The sequence below is a fragment of the Onychomys torridus genome, chromosome 1 (genome assembly GCF_903995425.1).
Source record: "Onychomys torridus chromosome 1, mOncTor1.1, whole genome shotgun sequence".
Classification (NCBI taxonomy): Eukaryota; Metazoa; Chordata; class Mammalia; order Rodentia; family Cricetidae; genus Onychomys; species Onychomys torridus.
Window position 1 is genome coordinate 11,339,400 of NC_050443.1, and position 27,643 is coordinate 11,367,042.

The window sequence follows — 27,643 nt, forward strand, 5'->3', positions numbered from 1 at the left end:
TTAGTAAACAATGCAGCTTCTGAAGCAGCAGTTCATGGGATTAACCCTTGACTTCCTCATCAACTACTTACCCTTCTTTGCTGTCCAGTCAGGGGCTCCCCGGAGCTCCCACAACCAGGACTGGAGGTAGCTAATTAATAGCCTAGATGGGGGGGCTGGAGAGATGGCTCAGAGGTTAAGAGCACCGACTGCTCTTCCAGAGGTCCTGAGTTCAATTCCCAGCATCCACATGGTGGCTCACAGCCATCTGTAATGAGATTTGGTGCCCTCTTCTGGAATGCAGGGACACATGCAGACAGAATACTGTATATATAATAAATTAATAAATCCTTAAAAAAATAGCCTAGATGACCACTGTGCTATCTGTATGACCAAGACCACACCAGATCATCCCCTCCGCCCTTAAGATGACACATGTACCCTATCTGCCCACGTTGTGTTGGGTCCCGGTACTACACAAATAGCAGGGAATATAGTAGACCAAAAATCTAGGGGCAGAAGCAACTTTCATTCATAACACTGCAGAAAAGAAAAAATTCTGACTAGTCAGGGCTACAGAGAATAATTTGACTTTATAGACCCCCCCAAAGGGGCTACATATTTCCTCCTATAGTCAGGGGGCACACACAGGGCAGAAAGCACATTTGGAGATTTAAAGCATCGTGGTGCCACAGTATTTGGGAGTGCCGACTGGAGCTGATGGTAAGAGATTGAACTGGAGGATTTATGACATTCCAGGCGTTTCCATGTCCCGAGACTTGGCACTGTATGGGCACCCCTAGGGTCCCAAGGGAATCCGGGATTTATGACTTCTGATTAGAGGCATTAGTTCAAAATGTTCACATAGTCATGGGTTCTATAATCATTCACTCAAGGATGGAATGCAACCCCTCTGTGACTCCTGTATTACCTGGATGAGTTTGTTGGGGTATATAAGATGTAGAGGAAGCGAAGAGAACAGAAGAACAAGGAGGGAATGGGTAACAAAGAAGGAGACCATCAAGAGAGTGTGTGAGTGTCTTTTTCCCCAACCCCTCAGACAGAAGTCTAGTTCACACCAACGCTGTGGGTTTCCCTTTGAGCCCTGTGCCGCCGGAGGACCAGAGAGGACCAGCCTCCAGGCAGTGATACAAGGCTGCTGTTTATTGAAGCATGCACACAATGACTCCGAAATGGAGCCATCCTCACCCACAGAGGAACGGGTAAAGAAGAGAGGGTAAGCCCACAATGGGGATCTTTCCGCAGCAAAGAAAAACAAAGTTACACCATTTGCAAGAAAATGGATACAACAGGAAAGAATCACATTAAATAAATTGAGTCAGCCTCAGAAAGACAGATGCATTTTCTTTCATTTGTGGTTCACAGATTTTTAAAAAAAGCTTAAATAAACAATGTCAGTAGTTAGGACATAAATCAGAATGGTATCTTGGGAGAATTAAGGGGAGGGGATAAGGGGCAGGGTATGTTGAAAACAAATAAGTTAAAATAAATTAGATCATTCTTGATTACATAGTAAGTTTGAGGCTAGCCTGGGCTATATGAAACTCTGTCTCAAAAAATATATATATAATCTATACAGCTTTTATAAATATATATTTTTCTTTACTTCATCAAAAAGGAGACCGGGAAGGGTGTGGCAGCATACACCTTTTACCCCAGCACTTGGAAGGTAGAGACAGACCGATCTCTATGACTTTGAGCCTAGCCTTGGCTACACAGTGAGACCTTGTCAAGAGAGGGGAGAGCCCTGATAAAAAAGAGTTTCTGAAGTTGAATCTCAGTGGTTGAAGTCTTTCATCTAGAACATTCTATATGGTCCAACATGAGGTAGAGGATTTATCTTACCGAAGGAAAGACTCCAGCTTTTGTCCCAGTCTCTAAAACTTGTGTGTTTGCTGGTCTGTGTATACACAGGGCTTCACTCTGTAGCCCAGGTTAGACTCAAACTTCCATCGGCCCTCCCGCTTGCTGGGGTGACAGGAGTGGGCCACCACACTGGGCTCATGAGTGCTTTCTGACAATGTGGCATTTACTAGGGTCCTGGGAGACCCGCAAACTGGTGACGCTCACCACACTGGGTGGCCAGTCTCTCGGGAGGCTTCTTCATTTATCTGCGTGAGGTCCGGCTGTTGAGGCTCCACATTCTTTAGTTCTGCACTGTCACCTCGTAATACTATTCATCTCTATGTCCCTGGGACAGTCGCCGTTGCTCACAGAGGAATACTGGATGGGGACACCAAACATCAAACCTCAGTCAGGGCCTCTCTCGAATAAACAGTCTTCCCGGCGAAGGGTTCAAAGAGCAGGCCCACTTGCCCCTAAGCAGTGGCCGCAGGCACACAGGCAGGGCTGAGGAGACAGGCCCGCCTCACAACCTCAGCCCTCTGGAGTCGGAGGCAGTAGGATCAAGTGTTAGAGGACAGCCTAGGATACACAGAGAGCCGTTGTCTCAAAAAACTGAGACAGAGTTGGATGCAATGGCACACACCTGTAATTCCAACACTGGGGAAGATAGAGGCAGGTAGACCAAGAGTTCAAGGCCAGCCTTGGCCAGACAGTGAGTTCAAAGGAGAGCCTGATCTAAAAAAAAAAAACACAAAAAACAAAAAACAAAAAAACAAAAACAACCCCCCCCCAAAAAAAAACAAATAAAAAACAGGGACTGGAGATGGCTCAGAGGTTAAGAGCACTGGCTGCTCTTCCAGAGGTCCTGAGTTCAATTCCCAGCAACCACATGGTGGCTCACAACCATCTGTAATGAGATCTGGTGCCCTCTTCTGGTGTGCAGGTGTATATGCAGACAGACCATTGTATACATAATAAATAAATAAATCTTAAAAAAAAAAAATCCCAGCACCCAGGAGGCAGAGGCAGGGGGAATCTCTGTGAGCTTGAGGCCAGCCTGGGCTACAGAGCGAGTTCCAGGGCAGCCAGGGCTACACAGAGAAATTCTTTTCTCGAAAAACAAAAAACTAAAAAGAGCAGAAAACAAAAAAACCATAGTGGGGATGTGTGTGCACGGCCCCGATATCCCCTCTAGAGACACACTCAGCATGACCCAGCCTCCAGATCCCCACCAGATCCCATCCCCTGAAGTCTCCACGCCCTTCCAGGGGTACACAAGCTGGGGACCTGGGAAGCCCCCCGGCTCCCGATGCCACACTGCAGCCATCTGACCCTCCTTGAGAAAGTCCCAGAAAACAGGTCCCTGCTCCACTCAGACCCCTTGTCTTCCTCCCTTGTGCCTCTGTACTCACCTCCTGACTCCTTGAGGTTCTGGACGGGGGAGATCGGCCTGGAGAAACAAGAGACCGTTAGAAAGAAAGGGGCTCTGAGAATCATGGGGAGAGAGTGTCTAGGGCTCTGGGAATCATGGGGAGAGAGTGTCTGGGGCTCTGGGAATCATGGGGAGAGAGTGTCTGAAGGTGGTCAGTCCTCTTCAGCCTCTGCATTGATGCAGGACAGGGAAGAGCCAGGTATGGTGATGCACACTTTAGAGGTAGACCAGTAATTCAAAAGTCATCTCTCAATACATATAGAATTTGAGGCCAACCTAGATTTACATGAGACCCAGTCTCAAAAAGAAAAAAAAAAAAAAAAAAAAAAAAGAGGCCAGAAAGATGGCTCAGTGGTTAAGCACACTGGCTGTTCTCCAGAGACCTGGATTCAATTCCCAGTACCCACATGGCAGCTCATAACCATCTGTAACTCCAGTTCCAGAGGACCTGATGCCCTCTTCTGGCTTCTGTGGGAACTGTATGAACGTGGTGCATAGACACACATGTAGACAAATAACATCCACGTGTGTTAACAAAACAAAAGAAAACATAAAGCCGGGCGTGGTGGCGCACACCTTCAATCCCAGCACTCAGGGGGCTGAGGCAGGTGGATCTCTGTGAGTTCAGGGTACCCTCATCTACATATTGGATCAGCTTGGGCTACAGAGTGAGATCCTGTCCCAAAAACAAAATTATTTGCTCAAGGGCCCAAATTCCATCTCTGTCCTTTAGCGCTGGTGTGACCTAGTGACTTCACCTCTCTGTCTCAGTCCCCTCAACTACCTAGTGGGGTTAAATGAAGGCTATCTCCTTTGTGAGAAGGGAGCTGTAGACACCGGGGACGTGGCGGAGAACGAGGCAGACAGGCCCCCCTTTGGGAGCATTGATAATGACGATGATGATGATCACGGCAGCTAATGTCCCCATGTGCAGCTCCCAGACAGCAAGCGCCGCGCTGACCATGTCATGTACACTGGCGCATGTCATTCCACCCTTCTGACAGATGAGGAAACTGAGTCACAGAGATGAAGTCACTTGCACCCTCCTTACCCCGGACATAATCACTAAAACAGGGGCTATCGTTTAGGTTTATCTTGGAGGAGGAGTAGGCTCTGCCATGTAGCCCGGGCTGGCTACTCACAATCATCTTCCTGCCTCCACCTCCCGAGCGCTGGGATGACAGAGGCCCGTGTCACGGTGCCCATCTTAGAGCACGTCATCCCAAAAGGCCCATGTGCTAAAGGTCTAGTTTCAATGCGAGCTTTCAGGAGGCTGTGGAACTGTAGGAGGCAGAGCCTAACGGAGGGAAGGTAGGTCACTGGAGTGTGACCTTGAAGGGATTACTGGGACCCTGATATATTCATTCTCTCCCCCACTGCCTCTCTTTATGTTGTGGTTGTGTTGTTTTGTATACATGCTTTGGGTTTTTGAGGCAAGTTCTCCTGTAGCACAGGCTGACCTGTGTAGCTGAGGCTAGTCCTGACCCTGACAGTTTCTGCCGAGCCCTCTGTGCTCACGGTCCACTGGAAGAGACACTCATGTCCCCACACAATGATCATAAGGACTGGGCGAGGCTGGCCTGGGTGAGATCGAAGGTGGCGTTCTGTGAGAGGTCAGAGAGGGTTCTGTAGAGGGGAGGCAGAGCCCGAGTGACTTTGTGTCAGGCTTGAGGGGAAAAGCCAGTCACGAAAAGGCCTTCTATGACTGATAGTCACTCTGCAGCTGTGTGGCTGCACCAGGCAGGTCGGTCACTTACAGCATACGTCCCTTCCTACACACAGCGCAGGCCCCTGTGCAGGCCACAGTGGCCTTCAGAGCTAGTGCTTAGAGAAAAGTGTGGTCTGTGAAAAGTGAGGGGCTGGGGTGTGGCTCAGTGGTAGAGCCCCTGTCTAGAATCCCCCAGTGAGGGGCTGGGGTGTGGCTCAGTGGTAGAGCCCCTGCCTAGAATCCCCCAGTGAGGGGCTGGGGTGTGGCTCAGTGGTAGAGCCCCTGTCTAGAATCCCCCAGTGAGGGGCTGGGGTGTGGCTCAGTGGTAGAGCCCCTGCCTAGAATCCCCCAGTGAGGGGCTGGGGTGTGGCTCAGTGGTAGAGCCCCTGCCTACAATCCCCCATTGCCATTGAGGGGCTGGGTGTGGCTCAGTGGTAGAGCCCCTGCCTAGAATCCTCCAGTGAGGGGCTGGGGTGTGGCTCAGTGGTAGAGCCCCTGCCTACAATCCCCCATTGAGGGGCTGGGTGTGGCTCAGTGGTAGAGCCCCTGCCTAGAATCCCCCAGTGAGGGGCTGGGGTGTGGCTCAGTGGTAGAGCCCCTGCCTAGAATCCCCCAGTGAGGAGCTGGGTGTGGCTCAGTGGTAGAGCCCCTGCCTAGAATCCCCCAGTGAGGGGCTGGGAATGTGGCTCAGTGGTTGAGCCCCTGCCTAGAATCCTCCAGTGAGGGGCTGGGGTGTGGCTCAGTGGTAGAGCCCCTGCCTAGAATCCCCAGTGAGGGGCTGGGGTGTGACTCAGTGGTAGTGCCCCTGCCTAGAACCCCCCAGGGAGGGGCTGGGAGTGTGCTCAGTGGTAGACCACCTGTTTAACACACACAAATCCCGGACCCCATCTCCAGTACTTCAAAACCACAAGCAAAAGCAAAACACTAAGACTTCCTGGCTGTACTGTGGAGGAACTCTACCATGCTGGGGACATGTGTCTCTGGATGCTCGGGAGCAAGGCTGCACATAGCAGGGACTCCTTTGCAGTGGCCCTGGCAAGTGGGCGGGGGAATGTACGGGGTGGGGGGTGGGGGGGAGAGACTCACCATGCTTGTACCACAGGAATACAACGAGTATTATGATGGGCAAAGCTATGCCAACACAGATGCCAGCGATGGAGCGTGTGCCCAAGCCTGAATGTGGCTGCACAGGATCCCCTGGAAAATGGGAGAGCAGGTGACACAGTTACCTAGCTTTCACATCACCCCTGCATCTCTGAAACAACCCCCACACGTCCTGTGGGGAATCGCATCTCCCTCAGGCCACAGTGCTCGGGAGTTGACCGCATTTTATGAGTCCTCCAGTGGGGTGTTTGTCTGTTTTGAGATGGACGCTCCTGTAGCACAGGCTGGGCTCAAACTTGCTCTGTAGCCAAGGAGAACCCTGTATGCCCATTTCTCCTCCCTCTCTCTCCCCCAGCACCGGTAGATGGGGTGCTGCAGTTTGAACCCGGGGCCTCCTGCATGCTAAACAAGCAGCTGAGGTTTTCATCACCCCCCCCCCAACCACCACCCCCACTCTAGCCTGGTCAATCGGAACATCCCAGCCTCCCTGGCTGCTGTTACTGGTCCAGATGTCAGATGCGACTAACAGGGACCCATGAGAGCCAGCTGGGGACTTGGGGTAAAGCTACTGAATGCAATGTCTTCCCTCTGAGGGAACACCCTGCCTGATATTTAACCCATCATAAGGAAGGCAGGGTTAGGTAATGTGGGTTGACTTAAAAAAAAAAATTGACTATTACTTGAGACAAGGTCTCACTCCATAGCCCAGGGTGACCCAAACTGCTTTAGCCAGTACTGGATTACAGCTGTGCACGCCCACACCCGGCCTCAGAGATCAGAGATGTCAAGAGAACTCCTGGGTGACGTGTCTAATATGCCTGGGGAGGGCTTTCTGAGCCTTTAGGTCAGAGGCATCCCACACCTGCCCCAGCCTGGGCTGATGGAATCCGTGACCTATGACCTGCTATCATTTCAACCCCCACCCCCAGATCCACCCCAGGGGGCCATCCTGCTCTACCCTCCCCTCCTGGTCTGAGGACATCTCACCTGTAACTAGGACGGTTACTTGGCCCTGCCCGGACCCTAGGGCGTTGGTGACATTGCAAATGAAGGTCACGTTATTGATAGTGTTGTCCACGGTGGTGATTAGGAGCCGCTTGCCCTGGGCCTTGGTGGTATTGGGCAGAGAACCTGTGGTCCTGGGGGAGACAAAAGGGTGAGCAGGCGGCCTCGGCTGATGGGGCTTCCGTGATGTAGACCCGACAGCAGACTTAGTCAGGCTTCCAGGCTCTCTGGCTGTTCCCCAAACGGCCACCAGAGGGCGCGCACGAACCCAATTCCACTTCCAGGGCTCCCAGACCCAGGCCTCTCTGCAAACCCCATGTTCCAAGCGATGCATGCGCCCCTCCTTTTCAGCACCTGTTACTCTCCCCTGTGCACATTCACAGGAACCTCCCACTCCACACACCAACACCCCATTTAGGCCTTTGCAGAAGCGACGGCTGAGGGACAGAAATACATTTGCAAATGACCTTTCTCCTCAGGAAGAGCTATCTGGCCTCCTTCACTCCTGTGGTCCCGCCCCACTGTTTCTACTGCAAAGCAAACTCGCTTTCCTATTCCCCACCCTTGTTTTACCTGTCGCAGACATTTCCCTGGCTTTCTGTATGAGTTTATTTTGCTTGGTGAGGCAGAGTGCTCAGAACCACTGGGACTTTGGTCAACCCTATGCACCACGCAGGGTTGGAGGATGGGCCCTGAGAAAACACTCAAGCAGGGAAGTGGGGGGCGGTGGAAGTGTGGAGTTCTGAGTACTCGACCTTCGGGACAAGGTGGAAGTATTCGCCATCTATCCAGCCTCCCTTGGATAGACGGTAGCCGGCACAGTCTAAGAGTGAACGCTTTTATGTTTGTTTAGTGTGGTTTTTGAGACAGGGTCTTGCTGTGTAGCCAAGGGTGGCATGGAACTAGCAATCCTCCTGCCTCAGCCACTCAGTATGGAGATGACAGATATGTACCACCATGCTCTGCATCCCCCTCCTCCTTTTTTTTTTTTTTTTGTCTTGAGGCTAGAACCCATACTAAATAATCACTGACCTAGGAGCCACACTCCCAGCTCCTCACTGGGGGACTCTGGGCAGGGGTGCTACCACTCAGTCAGGCTCCCAGTTCTGCAGATCAAGTCTGTGATGTCAGTTCCTTCCACTGAAAACTGGTAAATGAGTGTGGGTATCCACAGACTGGCTAATGCAGTCTGGTCACCAACCACCATGGCATGATCACATGGTTAAAATAATATAAAAACAGTCTGTTGTATTTTTAGAAAGGCTTTCACCATGTAGACCAGGCTGGCCTTGAACTCGAGACCCACTCACCTCTGCCTGTGGAGTGCTGTGGTTAAAGATGTGTGCCACCACACCTGGCCCTAAGGACTGGTTAAATAACTGATGACAGATATGGAATAGAATCTAACAACATTAAAATATGGGCAGTGTCTGAGGCAAACAGGTCATCAATTCCTCGGCCACACCTCCAGTCCCAGAACTTGGGAACCTGAAGCAGTAGGGATGGCAGCGAGTTCCAGGCCATCCCTGATGAGGTCTACATAATGAGACTGTCTCAAAAAGCAACAGATGGGGCCCGATGAGCGGAGTTCGACCCAGGACACACATGTTGGAAAGAGACAACCGACTCCTGCAAGTTGTCCTCAGAACCCCACACGTGCACTGTGGCAGTGGGGATACTCTCCACAACATAAGCAAATAAATGTAATAAATAGTTTTTCAAAACACCAAACTCGGTGCAGTGACATATTAGTGGGAGAATACTTGGGTTGGATTTGGGGTTTGTGTTTTTTTTTTTTTTTTGAGCATTCATTTGGAAAATTCCTATGACTATATATTTGAAAAGCTTCTCTACCAAGATGTTGGAGAAAACAGGGTTGTGAAACTATGTACTTTTAAAAATGTTGTGAAGATGGTGTGAAAGTTGTGGAAACTGCTCCTGGGGCAAGATTATAGTTGTTGGGGACCAGAGAAAAAGGCGTGTGTGTGTGTGTGTGTGTGTGTGTGTGTGTGTGTGTGCATGTGTGTGCGTGCGTGTGTGTGTGTGCGTGTGCGCGTGCGTGTGTGTGCGCGCGTGCGTGTGCGTGCATGCGTGTGTGTGTGCGTGCGTGTGTGCGTGTGCGTGCGTGTGTGTGATTAACCAAAGACACAGTAGCTGCTTTGGGAGGTGGGCAGCTATACATACCCCAGTACACACACTGTTTTTGCTTCTAATAAACTGTTTAAACGTTCTAGAATAGTTGAGCCAAATTATTTTTGGAAAAAAGAGAAAGAAGCCTAATAAAAACTATGTTATTTATACATTTGGGCAGGTGGCAGAGAGCTTGCCTAGAATCTCCCAGTGAAGGGGCTGGGGGCGTGGCTCGGCGGCAAAGTGTTTTTCTAGCGTGTATGAGACCCCGGATTCCAGCTTGCAATGAAAAAAAAAAAAATCACCCTTTTCTTTCTGTTTTTTCATTGGTGGTTTTTCCTGCATGTATGTCCATGTGAGGGTATCGTAAATAAAGATGAGGTCTTTATTTATGTGGGTGCTGGGGATCGGTCTCAGGTCCTCACACTTGAACCATAAGCACTTTTCTGACTGAGCCATTTCCCAACACTCCTTCCCTCTTCTTACACCCTCAGCCTCTTTGTGAATTTGGAGTTTCTATTAGCTAACTTCTTCATCTGTGCACTGGAATAACTGGTTGGCTTCAGGGGCGGGGCAGCTGGGATGACTGGCAGGCTTCAGGGGCCGAAGGGGCGGGGCAGCTGGGATGATTGACAGGCCTCAGGGGCCGAAGGGGCGGGGCAGCTGGGATGACTGACAGGACTCAGGGCCGAAGGGGCGGGGCAGCTGGGATGACTGTCAGGCTTCAGAAGTGGAAGGGGCGGGGCATCTGGGATGACTGACAGGCCTCAGGGGCCTCAGGGGCGGGGCATCTGGGATGATTGACAGGCTTCAGAGGTGGAAGGGGCGGGGCAGCTGGGATGACTGACAGGCCTCAGGGCCGAAGGGGCGGAGCAGCTGGAATGACTGTCAGGCTTCAGAGGTGGAAGGGGCGGGGCAGCTGGGATGACTGTCAGGCTTCAGAGGTGGAAGGGGCGGGGCAGCTGGGATGACTGACAGGCGGAAGGGGCCGAAGGGGCGGGGCAGCTGGGATAACTGACAGGCTTCAGGGCCGAAGGGGCGGGGCAGCTGGGATGACTGACAGGCGGAAGGGGCAGGGCAGTCTGGAGCCAAATGGCTGGGGATGAAAGCAGACATCTTTGACTTGCTTCTGTCCTCTGAGGACTCACTCAGGGACTTGCCAGTACTAAGCTATTGCCCTAGCATTGTGTGACCTTTAACCTGCACAGGGAAGGGGAACCCCAAAGGGTGTGGTATAAAAGAAATACCAGGAGAGCTAGGAGCCGTGGTCTGGAGCAGTTCAACTCAAAAAATCCCCAGTCACAAGATGAAATTTTTACTGGGAATATAGAATGATTCTACCTGTTTTGATTGTATTTTTAATTTTTTAAAAATTTTATGTTCATTGGTGTTTTGCCTGCATGTATGTTTATGTGAGGACATCAGATCCCCTGGAACTGGAGTTACAGACAGTTGTGAGCTGCCATGTGGGTACTGGGAATTGAACCCAGGACCTCTGGAAAAGCAGCCAGTGCTCTTAACTTCTGAACCATCTCTCCAGCCCCTATTTATTTATTTTTGAGACACAGTTTTACTGTGTAACCCTGACTGTCCTGGAACTTACTATGCAGACCAGGCTGGGCTCCAACTCACAGAGATCCACCTGCCTCTGCTACCCAAGAGCTGGGATTAAAGGTGTGCGCCACCATGCCCAACTCTTCTGTATTGCTCCTGTATTCTCCCCTCTCTCAGACTGTGGGTTCTGACCCCAGCCCTCCTCCCGCACAGCCAATCCCAGGTCCCTGTCACTTACGTGCTCCATTTGTAGATGGTAGGGTCTGGTTTGCTGTGAGCCTCACAGGTCAGGGCCACCTCAGTGCGACCAACATACCAGTTGTTGTCATAGCCAGAGATGGACACCTCAGGTGGATCTGGAGAGAATGGACACTGAGGCTGAGGTCTGAACAGTGTCTCAGGGGCCCCTCTCCTGAGCAGCAGGCAGCTTGGCAGCCTTGGAGATCAGCCCATGAGGGATAGGGCTGGGCATCCTTTGTCAGGGGGACACAATGGGGACTTCCCACCCAGATCCTTCCTTTAACTGTTTTCCTGGAACAGGCCCTGGTTTGTCCTGGGTGTCATGTGAGCCGACCTTTTTGGACATTCCAAATACAGAGGAGCACATGCAAGGCTCTGAGAAGTCCTGGAGGAGAGAGCCCAGGGTAGGTAACGATGGGAAGGAAGGTGTGCAGAATCTCTCAAGCACGTGTGTAGGAGCCAGGTATTAATCACAGCACTTGGAAGGCTGAGGCAGGAGGATCATGAGTTTGAGGGCAGCCTGGGCTGCATTGGGAGATCCTATCTCAACTCGTACCCTGAAAAATGATCTCACGTTGATATTGTTGATGGGCTTGGTAGAGACAGGGTACAGGACAGAGAAGTAGATGATATTGAATAGGAGGGTAGCTCATTCCTAGGGGAGCCAGAGCCAAAGACATTAGGGGGTAATAGTAAGATAAAGTTAGTAAGACAGGTGTGTGTGTGTGTGTGTGTGTGTGTGTGTACATGTAGGAGCTTAAATCCCTACAGTCCTACATGGTAACCACCATATTGGTTATAGCCACACAGACTTTCAGGGCTTCAGAGGTGGCTGGTCTGAGACACACAATTCTGAAGATTTAGTCCGGCAAGAAAACGTAAAACAAATTTTAAAAAATTAACCTTTTGGATATTTTGGATTGGGCAAAATCCATTACGAGTGTTAATTGGGTTTGGGTTTGTTTCTGAGTATGTCACAGCCCAGCCCAGCCTCAAATGTTCCTCTGACCTTAGCCTCCTGAGTGTTGGGTTCCAAATATGCACCATCACACCAGATTTACATGGTCTCATGTAGCCCAGGCTGGAGTTAAAGGTGCTCCTATCAAGTCCTAGAATGACTTTGAACTTCTGGCCTCCACTTCCTGAGTGCTGGGATTATAAGTGTGTGCTACCACACCAGGCTTATGAGGTGCTGGGGTTCAAACCTACGGCTTTTGTGCACACTAGCTGAGCAGTCTACCAACTGAGCTAGATCCCTAGCCCTCCTCTAAGGCGCTGAAATAAGATGGTCATTAGCAAATCTGAAACAGACTCCCTGGCTCTGTCTATGTCGATGAATCTGCAGGTTGCGATGTCGACCAGGCTAGGCAGCTAGGCGACAGACCCTGGGCCCACAAAGTGTGAAGCTCCACCCTCAGAACACAGCTAATGACACGTGGAGAGGGAGTAGACAGTCCAGAGATGAGCCTGTGTAGACAGTGCCGGGAAGTGTAGACTACCGTGGAGGACCACGTGAACACTGACCGGGGTTCAGTGTTAAACTGTGGGCGGAGTCAGCAGAGCCAGCCCACGGTTGGGACAGTGGGACGTGAAGGGCAGATTGGCATTTGGGGGCAGGGGGCCATGGTAGGCAAACAGTGGGTGTCTTAGAGAACCAGAGTAGAAAAAGCAAGGGGGGCCCATGAAACAGAAACAGTGACAGCTCCCCACGCCGGTGGTCTGAGGACCGGGTGCAGCCGGTGATGAGATTAGTATAGACAGCGGGGAGATAGAGGCAGCCTGGGTTTCGTGCGCGTGCGCAGGCACTCACAGAGCACGGAAAGCGTCACGGTTCGCAGGTCCGGCTTGGAGAAGGTTTCATGCTCCACCCGGCAGGTGATGTTCTTGCCATCCACCTGGCTCGAGGGCACCACGGAGAAGACGCTGGCGACTGTGAAGGTGTCCTGCTGGGGCTCCCGCTCCTGAGTTTCATGGATGCTTCCGTTCAGGTTTGAGAGCCAGTGGATTCGCGACGGAGGGCGACCACCCGTGGAGATGCATTTAGCTACTTCCTGCAGCGCCGGGGTGGGGGAGGGCTTCAGGGCCTCTGCAGTGGTTGTGGGTCGGGCTGTAAGAACCATTGAAGACACATCACTTCACAGGCCGTTCAGCAGCAGGAGGAAGAGGGCCCTTTACCCCCCTTTATATTTATGATGATGATGATGATGATGATGATGATGATGATGATGATGTTTTTCGAGACAGGATCTCTCTGTAGCTTTGGTGCCTGTCCTGGAACTCGCTCTGTAGATCGGGCCTGCCTCTGCCTCCCCAGTGCTGGGATTACAGGCCTGCGCCACCACCGCCCAGCCCCTCCTTTTTATTTTTAAGCTCATGAGCTGCTAGTTTCAGGCTCCTTGGCAGTGGGAATACAGGTTCCTGACACTACGCTTGGTGTTGAAGGCGCAATTTAAGGGTTTGGGATGGCCAATTTGAAATCCTAGCTCTCGGCCGGCACGATGGTTCAATGGATAGCGGTACTTGCCGCCAAGCCTGACAGCCTGAGTTCAATCCCCAGGACTCACAGGATAGAAGGACAATTGCTGTAGCATGTACTCTGACCGCCTCATGTACATCATGACACATATGTACAGGCACACAAATGAAATATAATGAAAAAAAAATCTCAACTCTGTTCCTGAAGAGCCAGATAGATGTAGACAAGTCTATGTCAAAGGGAGGTAATAAGAATACACAGTGGGCTGGAGAGATGGCTCAGAGGTTAAGAGCACGGGCTGCTCTTCCAGAGGTCCTGAGTTCAATTCCCAGCAACCACATGGTGGCTCCCAACCATCTGTAATGAGATCTGGTGCCCTCTTCTGGCCTGCAGTCACATATGATGTATACATAATAGATAAACAAATAAATAAATAAATAAATATTAAAAAAAAAAAAAAAAGAATACACAGGTCGTTGAGCGGCGGTGGTGGTGGTGGCGGCGGCGGTGGTGGCGCACGCCTTTAATCCCAGCACTTGGGAGGCAGAGGCAGGTGGATCTCTGTGAGTTTGAGGCCAGCCTGGGCTACATATAGAGTTTCAGGTCAGCCAGGGCTACATATCAAGACCACATCTCTACAAAGGTTTGGGCCTCTGGGGTGCAGTGTCTGTAATCCCAGTACTTGGAAGCAGAAACTGGAAGATCAGGTCACAGTCATCCTCAGCTACATCGCAACTTGCAGGCCAGCCTGGGCTACATGGATCCTGCCTGGATCTTTTGACTTGGAGGATATGTCATGTCCCAAGGGTGTCACCCAAGCCTTTTTTTGCTTTCGGCTTGCTCCCTGCTCCTCTGCCCCGGGGTTCCATCTCCTCACCCCAACACTTACCAAGCACCTGCAGCCAGACGGTGGCACTCTTGCTGCCCGAGGGGAATGTGGCAAACTGACATTCATAGTTGCCTTCATCATCAGTACGTAAGTGGGAAATGGCCAGAGATGCGTTCGGTGAATCTTTGTCCAGACTGGAAGCACAGAACCTCACCCTCTCTGGGTCTGTGATGCTGGGCCCCTTCTTGGGGTGGAAGACAGCCACGGTAGAGCGGGAGCCATCTAGATTCCTTCTCATCCAGGTTACCTGGGTGACTGTTATCTCATTCTCCGTAGGCGTTAGACTACAGACCAGGGTGGCGGACTCGCCCAGCAAGCCAGTCACATTGGTGAGCGTATGCACGGCTACACTGGAAGCTGCAAGACCAGTGTTATTAGTTCAATCCATTTATCTTAAAGATTGATTTGTGTGTTAATTTGCTAGCATGTATGTATGCGCACCACATGTGTGCAGTGCCCATGGAGGCCAGAAGGGGGCATCAGATGCCTCCCCTCCCCAACTTGAGTTACAGAGGGTTGTGAGTCTCCCTGTGGGAGCTGAGAAGTGAACCCAGGTCCTCTGCAAGAGTAGTCAGTGCTCTTAACTGCTGAGCCATCTCTTCAGCTTATTATTATTATTATTATTATTATTATTATTATTATTATTATTTGAGAAAGGGCCTCAGTATATAGACTGGGCTGGCCTGGAACTCACAGAGATCTGCCTACCTCTGCCTCCCAAGTGCTGGGATTAAAGGCGTGCACCAACACCCTGGGCTAGAGGCACCACCTATAAATGGGTAAATGGAGGCACAGAAGGTTTTACTAGGGGATCACATAGGCATACTATGACAAAGTGGATTTGAACCTGGGCCAATCATAGTCACTCCACTAGGCCCTCCGTGAGACTCTTTATGTCTTTAGCCCAACACACAGTAGGCCCTCCACACTAGTTGAATACAGTGTCAGGCATCCCCGATGGCAAGGATAATGACTTCAGAGTTAAGTTCTGGGAATCCAAGCACTGCCATGATGAGCCGTGAGCCACCACCTCTGGCAATACTTTCCTGAAGTTGCAGCCCTGGGCCAGCAGTTCGCCTCACCCCGAGCTCCCTGAGGTGCCACCCTCCCAAACAATAGGGCCAGTCCTTCAAGGGGCACCGCTTAGCACAGAGCTCCTGCTTGCTCGTGGACAGCACCCGGACTTGCTCAGTGGTAGAGCCCGGCGCCAGAATCCCCGAGTGAGGGGTTGATTTCAGTGTCCAATCCAGCACAAGGAATGAATGAGTCACGGTGGCCGGGGTTGAGGGGGAGAGGCCATTCCTCACGGTGCCACAGCGGGTGTGGCACCAGAAAGATTACCGGACATGAGTCACCGTGATTTCTCTTAGGCATGGAGAGGGACATCAGGGTTTTTATTCTGGAGCTTAGGTTCGCCTGAAACTCCGGGCAAGCCCTCTGCCTCATCCTCCCCGGTAACTGGATGGCCAGCGTGCCGGATTTTCCTAGAATCTTTGTCTCGGAATCCAGACATAGGACTCTGGGCCAGGAAGAAGGGATCAGATGGCCCGGGGTGGGGTGGGGTGGGGTGGGGGTCCCCCCCGGTGCTCACGGGTGGGATTACTTACCGGCTCTCCCGAGCGCGCAGCACAGCAGCAGCAGCAGCAGCAGCAGTAGGGGCAACCGTGCGGGAAGAATGCGGTGATCCATGCGGTTCGGGAGCCGATTCAGCTCCTCCTCGGTTCACACGGACGGCGGAGGCCCTGGGACTTGCACCCAGCCGCGCTGAAGCAGCGAGATCCCACAGAAGTAAATGCTCGAGGCGGCCAGAGAACCGGAGCCCCCGGCCGGCACTGCCTAGTTAGGGCCGCGCAGGCGCTTCCAAATCCAACCCCGCCCCCGCCCCCGCTCGGGGTGGAGCCGGGAAGCTGGTGTGGATTCCAGCGCCCAGCAAGCTGCCACTGGAGGATCCCTGGGCTTTGTCAGGTGGGTCCGGGCTAAAGTGAGATCTTGTTTCCACCCACAATTAAAACAACAACAACAACAACAACAACAACAACAACAAAACCCAAAAACAAAAACCCAAAACAAAACAAAAACAGAAGAGCGGCGGCAGGGGAGGGCGCGCGCTGGGGAGGAGGGGACCAAAAGGAAGCCAGGGCTCGGGACAAGCTACTTGAAGCCTGCCTGTCTCAGGCAACTAACTAGTTAAACCTAGTGTTATATAAATCTCAGCGCTTGAGAGACCGGAGGCAGGAGGATGAGAAGTTCAGAGTCATTTTGAACTACATAGCGAGTTTGAGACCAGCCTGAGCCGTATGAGATCATCTTGGATTTTTTTAATTAAATAGGACAAGTTAATTTTATTTTAAAAATAAAAATTAATAAAATAAATGTAAATCAAAATAGTTTAAATTTTATGGGTGAAAAAAGCCTCTAATCCTAGAGCCCTAGAGGCAGAGGCAGGTAGATCTGTCAGCCTGGTCAACATGGGGTGTTCCAGGCCAGCCAGGACTACAATGTGAAACTTTGTGTCAAAAAGAAACAGGGTCTCATTCATATAGCGCATTCTGGCCTCAAACTGAATTCTAGGCCAGTGGTTCTCAACCTTCCTAATGTTGCGACTCCCAATACAGTTCCTCATATTGTGGTGACCCCCAGCCATAAAATTATTTTTGTTGCTACTTCATAACTGTAATTTTGCTACTGTTATGAATCATAATATAAATATCTGATAGGCAACTCCCAAAGGGGTCACAACCCACAGCCTGAGAACCAACCGCTGGTCTAGGCTAACCTTGAACACTGGATCTTCCTGATGTCACCCCCAAGTGCAGGAATGATAGATGTGTCCCCACAAGGCCAGCTCAGGGTTAATTTCTGAAGGGATCGGAGGGGCAGGTCTCCTGGAAATCTCTGGTTTTTTTCTGTGGCATTTCCACACTGAGAGCCTGTGGCCACTGTGTTCCTCCTCTGACCATGGGGGTTTCCTTCCCCTGGGTCTCCCCATTGCTGTGGCAGAGACGCAGATCTTAGGGAGTTGGAAGCCAGCCTGGTCTACCTAGTGAGTTCCCGGACAGCCAGGGCTACACGGAGAGACCCTGTCTGAAAACCCACCCCCTCCAAAGGAAAATGTTCTGTCAGTCCCCCACTACCCCATCCTGTAAGCAGACATCAGCATCTGGTCCTTTCCCACAAAGGCTGCTCTGTGATTGTGTCTCTGGCCCTGCGTCTTTCTTTCTGGCCAACCTCACACGCAGCTTTTGAGCTTACTGAAGTCGAAAGAGAAAAGTCAGATTCCTGGGGAAGCTCACACCAACCTTTACATTTTTCTTCCTCCTCCTCCTCCTCCTCCTCCTCCTCCTCCTCCTCCTCCTCCTCTTCTTATTTTTTGCTGTTTGTTAGCATCTGTTTCCAAGTTTGATAGATTCTAAAACTGCTTTTCAAAGAAGTGTTCACTGTGTGTGTGTACCTTAGTGTGTGTTTATCTATGTAATGTGTGTATATAGGTATAGTGTCTATTAATGAAGTGTGTGTGTAAATGTGCATGAGTGTGTGTGTGTGTGTGTACCTTAGTGTGTTTTTATCTATGTAGTGTGTGTATATAGGTATAGTGTGTATGAATGAAGTGTGTAAGTGTGCATGAGTGTGTGTATCTATATGGTGTGTGTATATAGGTATAGTGTGTATGAATGAAGTGTGTGTAAGTGTGCATGAGTGTGTGTGTACCTTAGTGTGTGTTTATCTATGTAGTGTGTGTATGAATGAAGTGTGTAAGTGTGCATGAGTGTGTATGTATCTATATAGTGTGTGTATATAGGTATAGTGTGTATGAATGAAGTGTGTGTAAGTGTGCATGAATGTGTGTGTACCTTAGTGTGTTTATCTATGTAGTGTGTGTATATAGGTATAGTGTGTATGAATGAAGTGTGTAAGTGTGCATGAGTGTGTGTGTGTACCTTAGTGTGTGTTTATCTATGTAGTGTGTGTATATAGGTATAGTGTGTATGAATGAAGTGTGTAAGTGTGCATGAGTGTGTGTGTGTGTATCTATATAGTGTGTGTACATAGGTATAGTGTGTATGAATGACGTGTGTGTGTATGTATGTCTTGTGTGAGTGTGTATGTATGAGTAGTGTATATGAATGAAGTGTGTGTGTGAAGGGTCCAGAAATAGAAAGACAGGAGTGTACAGATAAGATAGTAATATAGGAAGAAGACAGGAGTATAGAAATAAGATAAAAATATAGGAATAAAAAATTATAAGCTTAAGAGTTGGAAGCGGTCAGTAGACCAAAGGTAACCTTTAATGAATTCTGCATGACAACCTGCATTGTTTCGGATTCCCCCTGCTGTGGGAACCCAGCTATGCCAGGGAAAGTCACAGGTTTGGGGCGAACATCAATTAGCTGTATCAGAGAAGACTGCGGACTTCTACAAACATCAATTAGCTGGTACCCTCCAAAACTGTGTTAGCAGAACGGTAAATCCTAAAATGTAGTATGTCTCTAAAAGTTTAACTTTGAAATTGTAAAAATTCTTTTGCCCTGCCTTATGCTTACTTCTTACTATAAAAAGGGGGCGTTAAACCCTCAATTTACCACGAGTTTCAGAATCCCGAACTCTGGCTGTGGTCTCAGCTAGCTGAAAAGGATTTTGTGCCCCATAGTGATTTTTTTTTTCTGGAATAAAGTTTGCTTCTGGTTTCATAGACTGGTGGTCTATCCCTGATTTTTTTTTGTGTGTGTGTGTCCTTGTACCTAACAGTGTGTATGAGTGTATGTAGTGTGTGTGTGTATGTGTAGTGTGCATGTGTGTTTGTGTACACACTCTAGTACTTGTGTGTGTGTGTGTGTGTGTGTGTGTGTGTGCGCGCACGCGCGCGCGCGCGCGCGACAGGCACCCATGCACGCCTTGGTACATGTGTGAAGGTCTGAGGACACCCCTTAGTTGTTCCCCCCTCCACCCTGTGGGCTCTGAGAATCCAGTCATGAAGGGTGTGAGGGAAGTGCCTGGGGTGCCACAATAACCCTGGTTCCCTAATTCGAATTGTTATTGTCTAAATGAGTAACTCCACCATTTCCTTCCTTCACTACCCTTCCATTGGAGACCTCCAGTGCCCTTATCTCTTCAGTTGCCTGCCTAGGTCTGGGTGGGTTTGGCCAAGCGAGCTGGCAGAATTGGGGGTGGGAGCAGGTTCCAGGGTCGGTGTGAACCCGCTAATGCACGTATGAATGAATAAAACCAACTTGGCAATGTTCGCTGTTTTCCAGGGAGATTAACACAAAGCCAGGGTATTTTTGATTTCTCCGTTTTCCTCAAATACTTCTAAATCAAATTAATGTCACTACGAAACCTGAAACCGTCTGAAGTAACAAATGATTTTTTTTCTCCCATTTCCTCTGGTGAATCTGTAGTTTCTTTTGTCTGACTTCTTGTCAGCCCTTCTCTCTAAGCTAGTGAGAGAGTCTGGGCTTTGGTTAGGTGTCTGCCACTGATCCGGGCTCTACTCTGAGGCTGGCTTTTCCCACTGTGTGAGGGAGATCAGGAGAGTGAGGGATCAATGTTTCCCTGTGTTTTCCCGGCTGAGCTAATCAGGTCCGGCCAACCTTATTTCTGGAACTTCCTTAGAAGCCTATTACCAGTCCTACGGTACTCTCCCTGAGTCTCCACGAAAATAAATTAATTAGTTAAATATATATTGCATTTTATCTATTGTGTGTATGACCAATTTGAGTGTGGATATGATGAATGACTGGAGAATAGAGGTTAATGAACGTGAACAGCAGTAAAGAAACCAAAATAGTCCCTCCCTGGGTGAAAAGGGAATAGTTTATTCCAAACTGCCAAGGCTGTCTCCCAGGCGTCGGGGGAGGTGGTGGGTGGAGGGGAGTGGGGGGGGTTGAGGGGGGGGGTGGGAATTCTACTGGGTTCTAAGGGAGTGGGTACCTGGGAGGAGTGGAGCCTGGGGGCTGGGGTTCGAAGTGTATAACAAGTCCTTGTGAGTAGGGCTGAGAGAGCCCGGAGGCTCCTAGCATGAACCTCCATGTGCTGGTGGTACTCACCACTGGTCTAAGAGAAGAGCCGCATGTCCTTTTTTCTAGAGATAAGGAGAATGCCTCCTGTGGGCAAGTGGGAATCCTGCTTTCCAAGTCCCCGAGGGAATGCTGGCTTTTTTCTGACAGAATTTGGGAAAAGGGGTTTCGTTGGACTGACAGTTATTTGCCAGAGTTGGCCCTTTCCTTCAGCATGTGGGTCCTGGGGATTGCACCCAGGTCATCAGGTTTGGTTGCAAGCATCTTTACTCTCCCGTCCCCCGAGAAATTCTTCTATGACTGGATTCGAGGTCTCAATAAACAGGGGAGGTGGAGGAGGAACAGAGTTAGATCCCGGAGGAGGGAAAGGCCACATAGTAGCGAGTATGTAAGTATTTTTAACAAACTAGGAAGCCAGGGGCTGGAGAGGTGGCGAGGTGGTAAAGAGCGCCTCTTGCTCTTCCAGAGGACTCCAGTTCCCAGCATCCACACTGGCCAGCTCAAAACTGCTTATAACTAAAGGTATTTGATCCCAGCACATGGGACGCAGAGGCCAGCGTGAGTCTATAAAGTGAGTTCCAGGACAGCCAGAGCTGTTACACAGAGAAACCCTGTCTCTGAACCAAAAACCACCTCCCCACAACAAAACAAAACAAACACACAAACAAAAACCTTCTTAGAGCTCTAGCTCTTGGGGATTCAGTACCTTCTCCGGCACCTGTACACTACCTGCAGCCATACATACAGATACCCAGGCATAAATTAAAGAAGGAAAAAGAAAGAATAGGCAAAAAGCTTGGAGCAAAGCAGTTGACTGTCCACCAAACCAAGGTGGGTCTGGTCCTCAGAAGTATATCACCCGAGAAGACAATTTTGAGTTGTCTGGGCATAAGGGGCACAGGGGGGCCCAAGCTGGTACCTGACACCAGCTCCCATGACTCCTTCACTAAAAACGGATCATTCTAGCGGCCTGACACTGGGCGTCAATGCCATCAGCAGAAAACACAGCTCTCACCTCATAGAGAATGGAGAGAGTTGGTTCTGAAGCCAAACATGAGTGACTTTGGCTTGGGAAACATGGATTCGGCTGACATGATCCAACAAATGGGTTTCATGCGAGGCATGGTGGCGCACGCCTTTAATCCCAGCACTTGGGTGGCAGAGGCGGAAGGATCCCTGTGACTTCCAGGCCAGCCAGGGCTACATGGTAGTGGAAACATCAGGTAGGCATGAGCGACAGCTAATCTTGCTTGTCGGTGTGATAGACCTTGGTAAAGGAACCTCAGCTAAGGTATTGCCTTTATTAGACTGGCCTAGAGCCCTGTCTAGGAGGCGTGTTCTTGATTGCTAATGGATGTAGGAGGACGCAGTCCACTGTGGGTGGTGCTATCCCCAGGCAGGAGCAGGAGCCAGGGAATAAGCCAGTAAGTAGCATTTCTCCATGGTTTGAGCTTCAAGCTCTTGTCTTGAGTTCCTGCCTCTGTTTCCCTCCATAATGGCCTGTCACAGGGGAGCTGATTGGCTGCTTTCAACCATGGTGTTTATCATCGCAGCATGAAGCCAACAAGGACGGAAAAACGGGGAGAGCTCCGCCATAGCTCTCCGATGCTGTCTGGCGGCATCTTCAGTGCTGGAGTTGGTACAAATGGGTGATTTGTAAAGATGGTGTGTTCCTAGAGGTTCCATGCGATGGTCAAAAGGAAATTAGATCAGACACAGACTTGGGCAAGGAATGGGCGCTATTAAGGGGCTAACGGTAGCTGGTGGGGATTTGGCACTGGATCTGCAACATTCTAACTCTCGACAGTCATGAAGTTAGTCATAATTGTAGAATCTTTACATGGGTGTGGCTTTTTAGTGTTGGGGAACGTCAGTCCCCAGAGCATTTTCGGGAGGAACAGATCGGGTTTGTGGCGCTCCTGTGACTTTGATGTGGGCTTGTTGGTGGCGGTACGGCAAAGACACAGCACAGGACTGATGCCACCAGCTCGAGGAAGTCGTTCACCTTGACAATTTCGGGACCAGCCAGCGTGGAGCAGAGTCAGTGTTTATTAAAGATGACGGGAAGGGCTGACCGGATGGCTCAGTGGGTAAAGGCACTTGCAACCAAGCCTGAAGACCTGAGTTTGATTCCCCAGGACCCACGTGATGAAAGGAGAGAACGGACTCCAGCAGGCTGTCCTCTGACCTCCACATGGTGTGTTTTTACTTACTTATTTTCATGTGTGTGAGCGTTTTGTCTCTGTGTGTATCAGTGCCCCTTGTACATGCCTGGTGCCTGAGGAGGCAAAAAGAGGGTACCGGGTCCCCTGGAACTGGAGTTACAGATGATTGTGAACTGCCGTGTGGATGCTGGGAACTGAACCTGGGTTCCCAGGAAGAGCAACCAAAGCTCTTAACCTCTGAGCCATCTCTCTTGCCCTTAAAATTGTTTTAAGTGTTTGTGTGTGTGGAGGGGGGATGCTAGGGGTAGAATAAAGTATTCCTGGGAGTTTGGATATGGGTTCCCAAGGAGAGTTGTGTTTGATTGTCTCCACAGTAGCCATATATATGATTTGGTGGCTGGCTCTCAATGTCCATTTCAGAAGACCGAGAAGAATGTTTTTGGTTTTATCCTTTTGTCTCTCAGGCTGGTCCCAGACTCCTTACGTAGCCGAGGATAACCTTGAACCTTTGATCCCTCCTCCTCAGTGCTGAGACAGCAGGCAGGCATCATGATCAGACCTGGTTTCTACTCCGCTGGGGGTCAGAACCCAGGACTTCCTGCATGCTAGTTAAGCACTGTCTACAGACTCACGTTCCCTGCCCCATACTGTTGTTAAAACGTTGTTAGTATTCATCTGTGTGCCTGTGCTATGGTGCACATGTGAAGGTCAGAGGACAATTGTGGGGGCAGTTCTTGCCGTTGACCTTGTGGGCTCTAGGCATCACACTCAGGTCAGCAGGTGAGAGGCAAGCCCCCGGGCCACTGAGCCATTTCAGCCTTCCTGTACAAGAATTCTGTGCTCCCTGGGGACTGTGGCTGGCTCTGCTGTGACATGCGCTCTTCCGCACAGTGAGAATGTCACTCATGTTATGCCGCATAGACCACTCTCATCATCAGCCAAGCAGAGGGCTCCCCTGTCTTCAACTTGGATTTGAAAAACAAGTACAAGGCTGGGTGTGGCGGTGCACATCTTGAATTCCAGCGCTCGGGAGGAAGAGGTGGGAGGATCTCCAGGTGTTCGAGGCCAGCCTGGTTTGCAGAGTGAGTTCCAAGACAGCCAGAGCTAGGTAGAGAGACCCTGTCTCCAAAGAAAAAAATCACTATACTGTGAACCACAGAAACCTTTTCTGTGTGTGATGCATGGTGGGTTAGCGGCCTCGGGTATTTTGTTACAGTCCTTTAATGCTGACCCTGTACAGGTCTGCATGCTTGCTTCTGCGTCTCCTCAAGACTCTGTGTTTGTGATTCAGACGGTAAAGTGGTTGCTGTGTGTGCAGACATGAGGACCTGGGTTTGCTCCCCAACACCCAGATAAAAACCAAGCAAAGCAGTAAAGTATGCTGGCCTGAGAGACAGTACGCCTATCTCCTACAGATGTGATGGTATCCGCCCTGTGGCTTCCTGAGTTGCTGAAAGGGCATGAGAGCTTGCGGTTTTAGAAGATATTGCCGAATTGCTGACAGGAGCAGCCTGTGTCGGCAAAGCAACAAGTGAGGCCCTCTACTCAGGTGCTCCAAGCTGGCACAAAAATTCAGATGCCTGGGCCAGCGAGTTGGCCCATCAGGTTTTAGATGCTGATCTTTTCCCAGAAAGGTGCAGAGGTCTAGGGATACAGGAAAGAGAAACAGAGGAAGAGGAGAAAAGGAGGGTGGGAGAGAGGGTGGGGGAAAGACAGGAGAAAGGAATGAGAAAAGGCATGAGATTTGACTCAGCGCTGTGAGCCTAGCACTCGGGCTGAGCCAGGAGATCCCTGCGCAGTGGGAATTCCAGCAGAGCCATCGAGTCTAGGACAAACATTAGAACAAAGCAGTTGTACCTAGACCTTGAAGAAATCCTGGTGGAAACAGTGATTGTTCTCTGTGATTTACGGAGCTGTTTTTCTGAGGGAGCGCTGCCTTGGCATGAGACGGTCCTGGCACACCTGGAATGTCTTGCATTATTGAGTACTGTGAACAGTGCACACTAAAGATTGAGCTGTGAGTGTGTGTGTGTGTGTGTGTGTGAGTGAGAGAGAGAGAGAGAGAGAGAGAGAGAGAGAGAAAGAGAGAGAGAGAGAGAGAGAGATGTTTTCCTTCAGAAAAAGGGTAGATTAGGTCTTTGGTATGAGGAACATGTACCAAAAACAAAACAAAACAAAGAAACCCAAACAATTTTTGTGCAACAATCAATAAACACACTTCTGCCCAGCTGGCTGTTTGAGTTCATTGAGACTGAACCCCTCAGCTGCCTCAGAGCCTAGATTACAATCTGGGGTGACTCTTTCTCAGAACACTGACCTTCCTGGGCTACAGGGTCAGCTGAACCTTTTTTGGGGGGAGGGGGAGAGGAAGAAAGGAGGAGGAGGAAGAGAAATAGGGTGTGATCCTCTCTCTTCCAATTCTGCCTCCACATTTAACGGCCGCCGCTCCTAAGCAACCGGGATTTCTTACCCCCCACCTCCATCCATAAACTAGAGGATGGTCATGTCCTGTGCTGACGTTACTTAGAAAAGGCAGGCTGGGGAGGTAGCTCAGTGGATAATGTATTCACTGGACATGGGTGTGTGCATTGTGATCCCAGCACTACTGAGGTAAGATGGAGGTGGAGACAGGGCAGACCTCAGAGGCTCATCAATCAGCAAGGTTGAAATAGAGAGCAAAGACAAACAGGAGACTGCCTCAAATGATCTCTGTACACACAGAGACAGACAGACAGACTCACACATACACTCACACACACATATATACACAAACACATCAGATAAACATACACTCATACACACATACACACACACACTCACACACAGACACACATGTACACTCTCTCACACACACATATACACAGAAATACACACATACATTCTCATACACATACACACAGGAGCACACACACTCTAACACACAGACACACTTTAATGTGTAAAAAGTTTCCTTTCTAATAGTTGCTTATCAAGCAGAAATACTGAGTACTGATGGTTTCCTGGGGCAGGAAGGACAGGAGATGTGAAGGGCTATGACGGGAAAGGAACCCCTCACCCCAGAGTGTGGTTGAAGTCTGAACACCTGAGAGTTGAAATTTTTGACTAAACTAAAATACATGGTGTAGAATTCCTACACAGAGAAAGGACTTGCCCATATTTCAAACAAGAATGTTAAAACAGCAAGAGCCGGGGTACTTGGGAGGTGAGACAGGTGGATCTCTGTGAGTTCGAGGCCTGCTTGCTTGCAGTTTTTAGAAGGTTAGTCCATGATCATTGTGGGAGTGGACAGGCACGGTGCTAGAGCAGGCGCTGAGGGCTTTACCTCTTGATCCTCAGGCAGTGGGCAGGGGACTGGGCCTGGCCTGGCCTTTTGAAACCTTCAAGCCCACCCTCAGTGACACACCTCCTCCAACAAAGTCACACCTCTTAGTCCTTCCCTGCCAGGAGTCCACCTCCAGAGGGGTTCGGGTCCCAAAGAGGAGGTGTGGAGTCTGTGGTGTCGAGGGAAGGAGACTGACACCATCTGAGGGTGAATCAGGATGCCTGTCCGTTGATTGAAAACAGGCTCCACTTCACGTACTCTAGAATTGCGTCATTGTTGAACCACAAGCAATAGTGAAAGTGGACTGAATGATTTTGGGGTGAAAGTGGTCATCAATGTCATTACAGCAGTTTTCTTGAAGCAAAAAACAAAAAACGTTTGGCAAGATTCTAAGTGCCTCTTGTCCTCTGAGGTTCAGCTAGCCCGGCAGGTGCCCTCCCACACTCCCTCCGCACGCACGCTCTTACCTTTGTGGGCAGGAGGTGTCAGGTGTGACTCCTGAGAAACAAACCTGTATAAGCTATTCTCATTCTCCCAAGGGCGTGACGAAGGTCTGGACCGAGGAGCACAACAAGCTTTGTGATTTCCAAATTGCATTCCTTTGTGCCTTCGTCTAGAATATGGGCCTGTTCTCCATAATCTCCCCAAGGGGAAGTCCCGACTTACTCTTTTTCCATTCTGATTCCTTCACTTGTTTGCTCCTGTATATGTGGCAGGACGGATCTAACTTCTTAACAGAATCTGCTGGCCGTGGGCAGACTGGATCTTATCATTCATCCAGTAAGCCGCCAAGCCTGGGCATTATTCTACACTTATTAACTGAACTCTTGCTCTCGAGGGCCTCCGGCTCTGGCTCCGGCCCATTATTTCTGTCAGTTGTGTGTGGTTTTCATTCCTGGGACCAGGTATGCCCAGTTAGTAAATCTTCTTTTTTTTTTTTTTTAATAATTTATTTTTTTAATAATTTATAATTTGCACTGGTATTTTGCCTGCATGTATGTCTGTGTGAGGATGTCAGATCCTGGAGTTAGAGACAGTTGTGAGCTGCCGTGTGGGTGTGGGAATTGACCCCGAGTCCTCTGGTAGAGCGGCCAGTGCTCTTAGCCGCTGAGCCATCTCTCCAGCCCCAGTTAGGAAATTTTTAACGTCTCTATTCCTGGTGTAATGGGGGAGGGGAATGCACAGTGGGGAGTCCTGTGTGGGGAGTAGGCAGACTTATCATGCTATGTGGTTCCGTAGTGGCGGGGATTTTTTTTTTTTCTAAAGAATTATTTTGTCTAAAGAGACTGCCATTGTGTCCATTTCATCCTTCACCAAAGCTTGCAGAAATTTCCCAGTGGAGAAGGCATAAGGGAACTCCCCACAACACGCAGTGAGAAGCATTGAAAATGAAAGTGAAAAGGTGGGTGGAGGGTTGCCATCGCAATGTGGAAATGCAGTGGTGGACACGTGGGCCACACCACTTCCCAAACAGTTCGTCAGCTGGGAGCCAAGCATCCAAATGTAGGAGCCCATCTACGGGAGGTGCTCTCATCCCGCCCCCACAGCAAGCCGGTGCTCTGCAGTCAGTTCTAAGCCAGCCTGACCTACATGAGCCAAGTGACTCAAAAGCCAGAATCGGGCCAGTCAGATGACTACATGGGCACTTGTGGCCGAGCCTGACAATCTGAGTTCGATCCCCGAGGCCCACCTGATGGAAGGAGAGAAATGACCCTTAAAAACTGTCCTCTGACCCCCACACGTCCCTACACACACACAC

The 27,643-nt window shown here is 50.1% G+C and overlaps 1 protein-coding gene across 1 annotated transcript; it reads right to left on the reverse strand.

Moving 5' to 3' along the window:
* Window positions 1–1,561: 1,561 nt before the first annotated feature.
* LOC118581152 (poliovirus receptor-like) lies at window positions 1,562–16,402 on the reverse strand. Its single transcript, XM_036183116.1, has 8 exons — window positions 15,991–16,402; window positions 14,384–14,740; window positions 12,829–13,125; window positions 11,017–11,134; window positions 7,077–7,228; window positions 6,072–6,182; window positions 3,258–3,295; window positions 1,562–2,223 (listed from the first exon to the last, which is right to left on the reverse strand). Exons 1-8 carry the CDS (start codon window positions 16,070–16,072, stop codon window positions 2,161–2,163), a joined length of 1,218 nt encoding a protein of 405 aa, XP_036039009.1. The 5' UTR covers window positions 16,073–16,402; the 3' UTR covers window positions 1,562–2,160.
* Between the last annotated feature and the right edge of the window lie 11,241 nt (window positions 16,403–27,643).

Bases quoted from the DNA above. Each gene is read 5' to 3' on its own strand.
- LOC118581152 (XM_036183116.1), bottom strand. From the start codon at position 16,072: ATGGATCACCGCATTCTTCCCGCACGGTTGCCCCTACTGCTGCTGCTG. The intron at 7,229-11,016 runs GTAAGTGACAGG...TGTCTCCCCCAG, and splicing joins ACCATCTACAAATGGAGCAC to GACCACAGGTTCTCTGCCCA. The intron at 6,183-7,076 runs GTGAGATGTCCT...CCCATTTTCCAG, and splicing joins AGTAACCGTCCTAGTTACAG to GGGATCCTGTGCAGCCACAT.